At 39.8% G+C, this 12,516-nt stretch overlaps 1 protein-coding gene across 1 annotated transcript in view; it reads right to left on the bottom strand.

Moving 5' to 3' along the window:
• UNC79 (unc-79 homolog, NALCN channel complex subunit) overlaps positions 1-12,516 on the bottom strand; it is a 205,465-nt gene that overhangs the window by 154,423 nt on the left and 38,526 nt on the right. Inside the window, exons 3-4 of the mRNA XM_045823781.1 lie at positions 8,361-8,665; positions 4,806-4,976 (exon numbers count right to left, since the gene is read on the bottom strand). Coding sequence (XP_045679737.1) covers positions 4,806-4,976; positions 8,361-8,665 — 476 coding nt within the window. The remainder of the gene's footprint in view (positions 1-4,805; positions 4,977-8,360; positions 8,666-12,516) is intronic.

Here is a 12,516-nt window from a genome sequence, read left to right as displayed (position 1 = left end):
TTGATCTGAGACCTAAAGACAGTGAGGAAGCAAACCATGCAACCGTTGGTGAGGAAGGCTTTTGACACTGAGGGAAGAGCCTGGAGCAACAGCAAAAGCCTGGCGTCGTGATGAAGGTGGGCAGAGGCCGAGGCGTGCAGACTGGACACAGGACAGCTGGTGACGAAGCAGGAGGGTCGGCGGGGGCCAGATCACAGAGGGCCACCAAATTTGATCACAGGAGTGACCACAAGCTACTAGACAGTGTTGATGAGGGAAGTGACGTGATCTATTCACGTGTTTGGAGGTTGGCTCTCACTTCGGCGGAGATCAGCCTTAGCAGGGCTAAGGACAGAAGCAGGGAGAGCGGGTCAGAAGCTGCTGGCCTGACAGAGACGAGAGATGGTGGTAAGAAGTGGTCTGCACTGGAATGCTAAACAAACCCCACTAGCCTGATAGTTGTTTAAGGGTAAAGGTAAGGGAGTCGTCTGGGAAAAAGAAACACATTCTGGTGCCAGCTCCGCCATACAGCAGAGCCATGTCCTGCGCACGGCCAGGCTGCCCTGCATGGTGTAACGAGCGGTCTCCTCCGTGTCTCATGAGACAGGGAGTGAGCGTAAGATGCCGATGCCTTCAGAAGGGCATGTCAGGGTGACATAACGGGAAGACTAAGGCACCGGGACCCTGAAGTCTATGCAGCTTTCAAATATATTACAGACCGGTAGGTTAATAAACATCATAGACACGGCACAGCCCATCAACACGGTGGAGGCTCTATGAGATCAAAACCTGTTATAACAACTGCTGTTATGATAGAATGAACTCTAGGGGGGAAAATCCCAAGCACCAGGGGATGGCCCCTTATCTCAAGCAATATTTAAGATGACCGCATTTCAGGACAACATGTGACTTTGAGCAGATACTGGTATTAGTTACCATGGAGCTTGACACGTCTGTCCTTTGACTATGGATTTGGTCTGTTCATACACATGGGTAACATGCAATATTCAAAAGCCGTTCCTACACATCGTCTCGCGGTCTCGACAACAAACACGGAATGCAGACAGGGGAGGTTATGATTATGCACAATTTTACAGCTAAGGAAACTGAAGTTTGATGAGGTTAAGAGATTTGTCAGGACTCAAAGGACAACAATTTGGCTCTTCTGGAATCTCATTTCAGAACAATTCCCCCCAGTTCAACAATAAACCCTGCGAGTATAGTGAGGCCTACCTTATAAAAAACAATCATTTGCCAATAAAACAGACTTTATATACAAAAAACTATTTAAATACCATCAGTATCTTGTGGGAGGGGTTAATTTTTTAATTTTAGAGAAAGAGGGAAAAGGAGGGGGAGACAGACAGAGAAACGTCGATTTTTTTGTTCCACTTATTTATATATTCATTGGTGGCTTCTTGTATGCGCCCCGTCCAAGAATCAAGCTGCAACCTTGGTGTATTGGGACGACACCTAACTAAGCTACTGAGCTAAACCAACTGAGCTACCCAGCCAGGGCTTTTATGCTGGTTTTTGACTGTCTTTTTCGGTATATATTTATTAAATTTTTGGAAGAGCACAGTAACACAGTACATATCCTTTGTAGTAGTAATAAAACAAAAAGCTGATCCAGGGCCAGTGGTCTGAAACCAAATAGTCAATTAAGTCAGACAACTGCTTTTAAGTGAACGCAAAGATCTGAATGAACTTTTGGTTTTCCGGAGGTTAAGTGACTTGGGAGAAATTTAAGTTGGAAAAGAAACTGGCTGAGGCTGCACAGCCCTGGCTACAAGATGCACCAGCAGCATCCTTCACTGATAAAATTTGCAGCATTACTATTATCTTTGAAATAACACAGCCTTCAGCAATTAATGTTCATTTGGGATCGGCTTCTCCTCTTCTCTGCCAAAGTACCATCTTTCCAACACCCATATTTCAACTCAGGCCGCAAATCACAGATTTTTTTATCAGAAAAAGAGAGGTTTCCATGGTGAAATGCAAATGCCTTTTTCAATTCTTAGTAACTCCTTAATATATTTTTTTATAAACAAAGCCTATTGCACAAACTTGGGATAAAAAGAAGTATGTCTTATTGATGGTAGCATTTAAAAAGAAAAGGTTATGTCAAAGGAAAATTTTATAATAATTGACAGTTTGCTCTATGCCAGCCCCAGAGGACTTATTTAAAATAAAAGCACGGCACTTGGTTTATTGACAAAAATGACATAAAGGACACAACTGATAACATTCACGGCTCTTAAACTGAAAGAGCTGTGATAGCTCATTAGACCCACTCAGAGCTCAGAGCATCACCTTCTAGGCCCTTAATGATACCATCATTTAATACCTGGAAAACTGTCCATGCTTTACATTTGACCTTGTGAACGCCGTACTAAAGAGATAAAAGCTCTTTGGTTTTAAAGACTTTATCAAGTGCTCAGAAAATGCAACACCCTTCATCCTAACATCTCTGTTCTGAAATAAAAATAGTCTGGAAGGAGTTAAACGCTCCTCTCTCATTATAGTCAGAATTTCTAGACACTAAAACTACTTCCAAAAAATAAAAACAAGAAGGATGCAAGCAACAGACACACATTCTCGCATTAATTCATTTTAACATGGTGAATCTAGGAGCTGATCCCTCTGTCTTTGGTCTGTGTCTTTGAGCCTACCTGGTGAAGGGACAGGTACAAAAGAAACATCTGACTCATTCAATAAAATCTGGCTTTAAGGTCAGTACTACAGTTTATTTTTATTGTTCCAAGATTTAAGGGTGACAAAGGCTGGCTCCTATGGAACCACAGGATCAGTGAAGAGAAACAGTCAGAACGAAGTGACTAAAACCAGAGCAACAAAACAAATGAACCAGATTAACGACTGGGTTAGCAGGAGCTATATGTCTCTCACATGAAATAATGTCAATGTGACTTAACATTAGATTATTAATGCCAGAAAATAACTTTAGGGATGGGAGATTTCCTCCAAACCCCGCCTCTACAGTCCATAAAAGTGGAGTCTCGGAGACATTAGCGACTTGTTCATACCGTTACATGAACAACGAGTCACTCCCAAATAAGCACCAAAATTCACACCTGTGTTGTAAACTCAATTTACTATTTTGTCCTCCTTAGTTGCCAGGGTTCACACATTCAAATAAGTTAGAATTTCAATGTGACTACAAGGCATGTTTGGGGGTCCTCGTTTCTAAGTAAGTAGAAATTAATCAAGAGTGAAGACACAAACTGCCAACTGTCACAATGCGTGACCAGTGTAACGTCAGAGGCCTGATATACTCAATGCCTCTCCCAAAATTATTAACTTATTCCTAAAAATTAGAAATACAGTGAATTGGGTTAATTATTACAAAGATGCAGACTCACTTGCCATTCTATTTTTTTTAAGTCTAACAGTTAACACATTTATTTTTTTTAAATAGTTATCCAATTCCAAGGCTGTAGCCATAAGCAAGAACTTGTCAGTAAGGTTACACGGAACAAAAAAAGGCAATGGCTAAATATTCTATTACTTGAATGGTATGATCAGTCTGCTCATTTTTTTTGAATTGCTATATAATTTAGGCAGAAGTCAGACTTGCTGCTTAAAAGACATGAAAACTACAATTCCATAGCTAAAACTAACCTTGAATGTAAAATACATAAATGTGGCTCAAAGATACATATCTTTATAGAGCAACAACTTTAATAAGATCATAAGTACATAACATTATAATGGTGAAAAACGAACACTAGTAATGGGGTGTGACCAATAAAGGTGTTTCTATAGAACAAGAGTTGAGGGACGGAGAGAAGTGAGCTCACACTCACTGAGCACTAGGCACTGTGCTAGCACCCTACCAGTGTTCTGGGGCGATCAGCGTCTCAGTTCCCACGGCAGTCCCGTGAAGCAACCATTGTTATTATTCTATCGATATCTTACAGGCAAGAAATGACAGGTTCGTCAACGTGCCTACGGTCACACAGCTAGTTGGTGGCAGAATTACGATTTGAATCAAGATCTATTTGAGTCCTCAACCCATAATCTTTTCAGATTATTCACTGAAACGTAGATTAATTCATACTCCATTTCTACAAAAAAAATGTGTTTGGAAGGTTTTGATCATAAAAGCCACAACCCAGTGATTTTTCTCTTTGCTCTTGTGTCTAGAAAGTCTGAACAATTAAATATAAAAAAGTGAAACGGAATTTAAAACAGCTCCATATTTCTAACAGTCCCTTGTCCCTGAGTCTCAAGCCTTAGCTTTTGTCAAAGTGTTTTGGTAAGTTTTGATTCACTTTATCATCATGACACCCCGGGGAGAGAAGCTGATGCTACTGTCACCCTGCAGATGTTGTTTCTCCAGAATGATCAGCTGAGCGACACCACACAACGGATCACAGCTGGAGCTGAGCCTAGAATCTGCATATCCTGATTCCATCCGTTGCCCTTCTCAGTACACCTCGCCGCCCCCAAATGCAAGCCATAACAACTTGTACATTTGAGGCAACACTCTCTCCGCCTTTTCTTCTCAAGAGGAAAAAATACCATCATTCACACGCAGGAAATGTAGATCAGGCCTTGACATGTTCATTCTTCCTACTACATAAGATCAAACTATGTGAATAAAGCAATTCTAAGGTATAATCATCTCCCATGTTCTGGGTTTTCACCATAATATTCATGCTGAAATGACTGAATTTAAATCATAGCATATATCCGCAGCAAGTGATTTCATTATAATCCTGGAAATCTACAGCCTCAAACAGCAAAAGCAATTTCCATTTGTACAATATATATAAAAATAATCTATTCGGTAAGACTGAACTTACATATAGCCATTGGTAGAAAAGATGTGCTAAGATATTCAATAATATCCTTGTGCAGAAACGGAGGGAAGGTAGCTAACGTTGATATCATCGTGTAGGGCAAAGTACTCAGAATATCGTCACTGAGAAAGGGCAGCAAACATGTGGTTGTATAAAATATCGACTGTCCAAGATCTACAAAAAAGAATTGAGGAATCAGTCACTGAATGTTTTGCCAGGTAACAAAATACACTAAGTGTACAGTATTCTAAGTTTGTATGAACTGATTTAAGTTGTAAGCGACTATTGCTTCCTTCCTATTAAGAATTCTGAAACCTACTGCTCGGTACACTGAGGATACGACGTTTGCTCAATACACGGCCAGTGAACGATTGCATTAGGAAACATAAACATCTATTGCATGAGCTTTTCCTCAGTACAGATCAACCTTTCACAACACTTGGTATTCATACTGCTCCTCGGTTTCATAAATTAGAAGCACTTTCCATGGGATAATGAATCCTGAAATCCCTCCAGCGTTCTTACCTCCGTTACATTTTACGCAAGATAACTGTGGCACAGGGGTGTTAAATTATTTTCTCACTGGAAGTTTTAGAAAGTCACAGGCAGGACTGGAAATAAAACCAGGCTATTTCTGCTCCATCAACCAAACCACAATCTTCCTACATCTGGAGTCTCGGGCAATGCGGTCATTTGCATCTTCCAGCCCACTGGCAGATTCGGCACACGCCAAAGGAACGGAGCTGTGAACTGATGCTGCGTGCCCTTGAGCACTGAGTTATCAATCATCACAGAAGAACACGCCACCTAATAATAATCTATCAACATTTTCAAATGGGGATAGAAACAGTACCTACCTCACTTCATTAGAAGGATTGTTAGGAGGTTTAAGTGAGATCAATGTGAAGGGTCTGACATAGCACATAAGGGGTGCTCCACAAATATTAGCCATTTTACTACTACTAATATTGTTACTATTCTTATTACCTGCACAATGAGTAAAAATAGAGGACATTGGAAAAAACATAACTATTTAACTTCAGAATGCATGTAGACCAAACCTATGGCAATGAATATGCATTTCTGATATTTCTAGAACTCCCAATATATATAGGTCATCAGCCAAGACTTGACAATGAGGACTTCGGTCATTTTCATATTCATTGTAAAACAAATGATCAGTCTTCCTCGTTTCGCAGAGGTACCTTCTTAGTGCTATTTTGCTGTCTAATGTTATTTCCGATTTTCATTAGAATTAACATGCCGTCTCACAAGCAATCAGCTGTCAACAGCAAGGACGTGGCCACACGGCACACTGGGGAGCAAGGGGCAGTCAATCTCGGGTTCCAGTGGAAGAAACAAAACATCCACAGGTGGTTCACTAAGAATTAACTGAGGCTGTGCACGCAAAGACAGCTCTGCTGCGTTTGAGCCTACTTACAAAACAGTAGCGCAGAAAGAGGCCTGAGAGCCCATCAGGAACATCCGTCATTCGGGAAGAATGGAAAAAGGCCTGAGGCCTGGAAAAAGGAACTGATTGTCCAAGGTTTCCTACGAGTTACTATCTGAACGGAGACAAAAACGTGACTCTTCCAGGTGTGATGCACTGCCTCCAGCCCCAGAGCAGTGGTCCCAAACTTGGTGTCCAAAAGTCACCCGCACAGCTAGTCCAAAATTCGGTGACTCTTATTTAGGAGTTCCGGCTTGGGACCCAGAATTCCAAGCTCCCTCAGGGCTTCCGGCAATCAGATCGCCTTAGGGAATCAACCCAGTACTATCCTTACCCTCTAGGTGCGGTTAGGGAGTTTCCCCCTATCTTCCAAGCTCTGTTGTGCAGAACGAGAGCACAGTGTACAGATCACAGTGAAAAGTCACAAAATGGCTGTGAGTGTAAAGGCAAAAATATAAATCATTCCCCCCCACCACTGTCATGAATTCCACATTAATTGCAATTAAATGAGTTGTGAGTTACCACACTGAATGCTTTTGTCTTAGTCAAGGAGATTTGAAGGTAAAGGACAGCTGCCTTATCACAGCAGCCCCACCCGGGACTGGACGGCAGGTCCGGGTCCCTCAGGGCAGGTAGTCACAAAGGAGAAGCTCTGACACGTTCAGCACCCAGCCAGCTCACCACACTGGCAGCCTCGAGTGCAGAGTCATCTCCTTTACCTTCTGAGCCAGGACAGGATCACAGTAAAAGTGACTAGTCTTAAAGCAGCTACAAAATTACGTGACAAGCCAATTTACAAATTTCTACAGTTTTTATATTCACTATACCATAGAATTCTAAATGTAAGCAAAAACAAATTCAATAACCACGATCTCATTGCTTTTAGGAAACTAGATTTAAAATATTTTTTTTCTACATTAAGAGCACATCTTACTAAATAAGTCATTAAGCATTCTCACAGGAGAGTTAAGCATAACTAAAAGGCAAAATAACCCCTGATCACCCACCCATTTCCCAAATTCCGATATTTCTGTACACTGAAACTCGGGTTATCATCATCCTTCCAGAAACCACATTCTCGGTGCTTTCACGTCAAAACAACTGATGTTTTCAAAATTCATTTTCTCACTTGTCACTACTGTGGCAGTATAATTCCATTTCATGTCTCTCCTTTTTCTTCTTTAAAAAAGTTTATTAACTTTTTTTAAAGCTTGAAATTATAAAGCTTGGTTTTTGAACCAGTTTTGTCATTAAATTTGAAATATGCATTCACTGCCATAAGTGCATCTGATTCTTTAAAAAAAAAAGCTTATTTTCTTTTCATACTGTATGGTTTTCTATTTGATTCACCCAAGCATAATATTGAATGGTTCAGCAGTAGGTACTACTGTACTCCTTTTCATGGGTTAGAAGAAGTTGGTAAGCAAACAAGGTAATGAACTTGACCAAGGACACCCAGTAGAAAGGGGGAGAGGTAAGGAGCGTGCTCTCAGGCTTCCGTCCCGCAGCACCACTGACGTACACGCGGAGAGACGTGTACCACTTGGCCAACATTTTGTAATCAAATATTGTTACTTAAATTTGGACCAGTCCTTAGAGATTTCTTTTTCATTTTCCTTTTCTTTTTTTTTTTTTTTTTTGAGATTTCTTCTTATCTAATCTCCTGGGTTTCAAGATAGGAAAAAAAGAATCCCAGAGAGATTTTGTGATTTGTCTGTCAAAAATCACAAAATTCAGCCGGTGCTTTTGACTTGTTCTTCAAGCTCCGCCCCTAATACTGTCAGGGGGGAAATTTTTGAAGCCTTAGCTCCCAAATCATTTCAACAAGAGTCTGCATGAGAAGCAGTTCAGGGCAGAAGAGATAAATTTCTGCTATAATCCTCCTCCTTTCCCCAGCCCATTCCCGCTTAGTCCAGGCCCCACTTGGATAACATCCCTCTGGCCATAGAACAGCAAAATGTTAGGACGGAAAACACCATAATTACATGTCAGTGTAAGAAGGGCTTTCCCCACATGAAGACCTTTCGAGCAATTTATTCCAATAACAATAGCCTCCGGCTTCCATAAACACATGTGTACATTTTCAAAGTTCTCGATCAAACGCTCACCGTGTTGGCCATGCTGTAGTAAAGGAACTAGATCCAGGAGAGTCACCAAAGTCACGTAGAGGCCTTGATAGTCCAAAGAAGGGTAGTCTGACAAGTGAGCATCACGACTTTGCAGGCCGCGTTCGGAGGGAGCATCTCGCAGGACGCTGTAAAGGAGGGAGCGAGTAACAGTAGGGTTGATGGAACTGACCTGCGGTCTTAGAGATGGGGTGAGTGGGAATGGCACAGGAAAAAGACACATGGTCATGGGCACTGTCAAATTGGAGGCATCTTGGTTTTCCTTCTTCCCTGTGCGGGACAAAATGCTGTTGGGGGGACAAAGAAAAAAAAGAGACAACAAAGACACAAAGAACAGCACATTACATTGAAATGACACTCTAAAACAAATAATAAAAACACCAGATACATCCCACATAAGATGCAATGGCCATACCAGGAGCATCTACGAATCTAGTCCAAGGGCTCAGATACCAGTAACTCGAGGTTTCTTTGGTGGAAGTTGCATTGCATCTCATGTGTTATCTGGTTAGTAAGGAGCAAAATATATAAAAATGCATGTTTCAGTGCCAAACCCATGTTTCACAGTTTATCAGTCTGGTGAAGGAGACGTTTCCCGGGAGGAAAAACAACTGGTTTGTCTGACACGTTTAGGGCTTTTCTTCTTAATTAAAAGGAGCTTTCAAAGCAGAGGACGTTTTCAGCAACAGAGTCTTAATCAGGTAAGCAAAAACTTGCAAAATATAGGTATGGCACTTGCAGAAACATGTTTTAGCAAAGAATAAACATGTGTGTTTATTAAGAAAGTCTTAAAAATCACATGTTTATTGCATCAAAATAATGTCTATATGTATATTATGATACTGTTTCATGACATTCTGTCAGTATCATTTGAGATAATGAAGTTTAAACAGGCATATGAATTTAGAAATAATACATATTTCTAAAATGTTAGCTAAACTACATTGGAAAAGCTGTAAAATAATATATATTAGATGGCCGTAGCATATGTTTGTGAACTAATGATAATGGTTATTTACGTGTGTGTGTTTTTTAAATTTGGCATGTTGGGGAGGAAAGGTTTTATTTTATGAATACAAACAGTGGTTTACTAAATAGTTACCTTCAAAATTCTAAAGACTAAGCAAGCAGTATCTGTCATGTAGCTGCATATCATACAGTATGATCTCATATGTTACTGCTGCTACTTACGTTATTATTCAACAAAACTCACTAAAAACTAGAGGAAAGATAATTTAGAAAGTTAAAAAAAGTTTGATGGGAATAAAAATAAATTCTAAAAGAAACTGGCTTTCTTTAAGCCTTCATTTTTTAAATAAAAACCTTTTAGTAAAAGCGATAAAGCAGAAAAGCTGTTATTTTAAAAACAGAAGAAATGACTCTATAGCCAAATGTTTAGGTTTTTTAAATGAGGTTATGCTATTTATCATTAAAAACAACAGCTATACATTATAATGATAATACCTGCTATGCTTAGAACGTGCTTTTATATGTTAATCAAAACAGATAACAATTTATAAATGTTTCATTACATAAAAATAGCCTGGTTTTACACTTATTCTATGTGTATCAAACATTACTAAGTTCTTAGTTAATGATATTACATTTAAAATTTTACAGTGGGGTGAAGAATTGGTTAGTGTCAAGCATGCTTGCTATTCCAAATTTACATTTACTTTTATATACTCGTAGTGCAAAATATGTTACAATGTAAGAAAAGTGGCTACATGCTTTTTATTTTCTATGTGCCTAATTTACCTCGATTTCCTTTGTCTTCTGTTACCCAAAGTCCAGGGAAAAACAATTAATAATAATAAAAATAATTTCAGAATAGTTATGTAATACTTCTTAGCAATAAATAACTTAAGATTTAGTGTTTTTTTTACTTTTAAGGGGATTTAATTTACCTTTTTTGTGTGTGATGTATTTAACTTTGTCAGCTTATACTTCACAATGGGATAATATCAACATTCCAATTACCCCTGCCTGCCTACTTCTACCATAAATACCATCAGATTTTCCATCAGACTTTATACTTTGCTCATAGAATTCAATTACTCCTAAAAGTACCACCTCTGAATGTTATATTGTTGATGATAAGCCCAATCACAAAAAAAAAACTATTTTAATCCCGTAGGATTCTATCCTACTGACAATGCCTTTAGATGGATATAAATCAGAAACACTATTTCCCAAATGTCAGCCCTAAATTAGCCGACCACCAGCATCTTTTCAGATTTACAAGATGTGGATCTTCGAGGAGTGATATGAAAAGCCATTTTGCCATTGAGAATCAAATTTTCTGTTTATCATATATTAACGCTGTCCTTTGAGTACAGCGCTTTCGTGAGACTTTCCCTTGGTGGGGGAAATATAGCATATTACGTTTTCAAATATACATTAGTATTTCTCCAAAGTATGATGTAATTTGACAAACACTAGCAAGCCAACTTTGGAGACTCCACTTTGATACTCTCTCCCTTCCTGTACACGGGGGTTCCCCGATGGCAGCAGCAACAGCTTCCCACATGCAGGGAGGGAAGCGTGTCGGCGCTGAAATGATAGGACTCCTGTCTCACTGCCTTTAGGCTTAACGAGTGGTGAGGCTGAGGAAAAAAATGGCTGAAGATGAGTCACCCATGAAACCAGCTTTAAGTCACCATTCATGTTTCAATGTAAGGAAATGTTTTCATTTGTGGAAAAACTTAAGAAGGGCTCATGAATCAATGTATAATGTATTGTGATTTTATGATGTTTTGTGAATTTTATTCAGAAAAAAAAACACCTTATTTCCCCAACCAAACTGTCTAGCTTGGGAACCACAAAACCATCTTCCCCGTTTGAAATTCGTTCCCAGAAGTCTGTACATCCAACCAAACGGAAAATTAACAATGCCTTGCTCAGAAGAGTTTGACCCAGCGGGCAACCTTTCACCTTTCCTTCTCCCTCCTGAGATCCTCTTTATCAAGCGTTTGCTTCCCACGTCAGGGAGAAATCGAGAGAAGATCTCTGTGGGTGTTGGTGAAGATGAGAAGTTGCCCCAAGGTATTTATAGCACAGAAAATCAATACATAAAATAAACTCGCTATAAAATTATAAACGTTGAGTTGAATGTATGCACTAAATAAAATGTCCTTGATCTGGCTATGCTCTAAAGCTACTCTGTGGACTTCAAATCAATAATCTGAAGGCCTAAAAGTATAATGCAATGAAGAGTACTGAATTGAGGCTAGAACCCCTTATCAAACATATTAAACTTTTCTAAGGAGTTAGCAGCAAGGAGCTTTCCCCAAACTTGTTGATTTTTAAAAAGATGTCACATGCTAGCAGCCCGAGTGGCAGAAGAGAGATGTGGGGGAAGGTTCTCAAAGAATGTTTGCCATAGAGACACTGGGAACCTCTAAGTGTTCGGCCGGGTAAAAGGCAAGATCCTTAAGGAAGAATGCAGATGTTTAAAACAGGGCCCCAGAATGCTTCCAGTACAAATGGACAGACACTGAGGGGGAAATTGGACTAGATGAACTTCATAATTGCTTCTAATAGTGAAAGCAAAACAGAAAACTAAAGGTTGTATGCAAACTGTGTGTCCATTCCTGAGGTTGTATGCAAACTGTGTATCCGTTCCTACCCTGAGGTTCCTACTAAATTAAAATGAGTACAACTCAGCCTTCAGATGAAATTTTACCCAGACCCCCAGGTCACTGCTAGAAGAAGTAAAAGCTCTGGAAGGGTTCCCGCAATAGATGAAGTCTGACCTAAAGTCAGTTCAATTCCACAAGGGCGAGCGAACCGAGTAACACCCAGGATTCACCTTCCACCAACCTAGAGTTTTGTTAGGGAAGCTCCCTGAACTCTAACACAAGCCTGATTATGAGCTAAGTGGGCGCACGTGCACCACGCAACTTCTGATCTAGTCAATTATGCTAAATATAATCTCTCCTCTCCTGAGCATTAAATTAATTGGAGTTAAACAGCTAGGATAATCTCTTACTTTGGAAATACATACACAACTCTACTGAAATCGATGCGAGCTGTATGCATGCATGGATGCCAGGGGACTATTACCCTAAACCTGCAGTTCTTACTCAGATGAAGCTACTGGTACTTCAGGTTGCATATTTTAACCAAAATAATATAG

This window comes from Phyllostomus hastatus, unplaced genomic scaffold, assembly GCF_019186645.2.
Source record: "Phyllostomus hastatus isolate PE091 unplaced genomic scaffold, TTU_PhHast_1.1 phas_scaffold_501, whole genome shotgun sequence".
NCBI lineage: Eukaryota > Metazoa > Chordata > Mammalia > Chiroptera > Phyllostomidae > Phyllostomus > Phyllostomus hastatus.
This window is presented reverse-complemented; position numbering and strand designations above follow the sequence as displayed.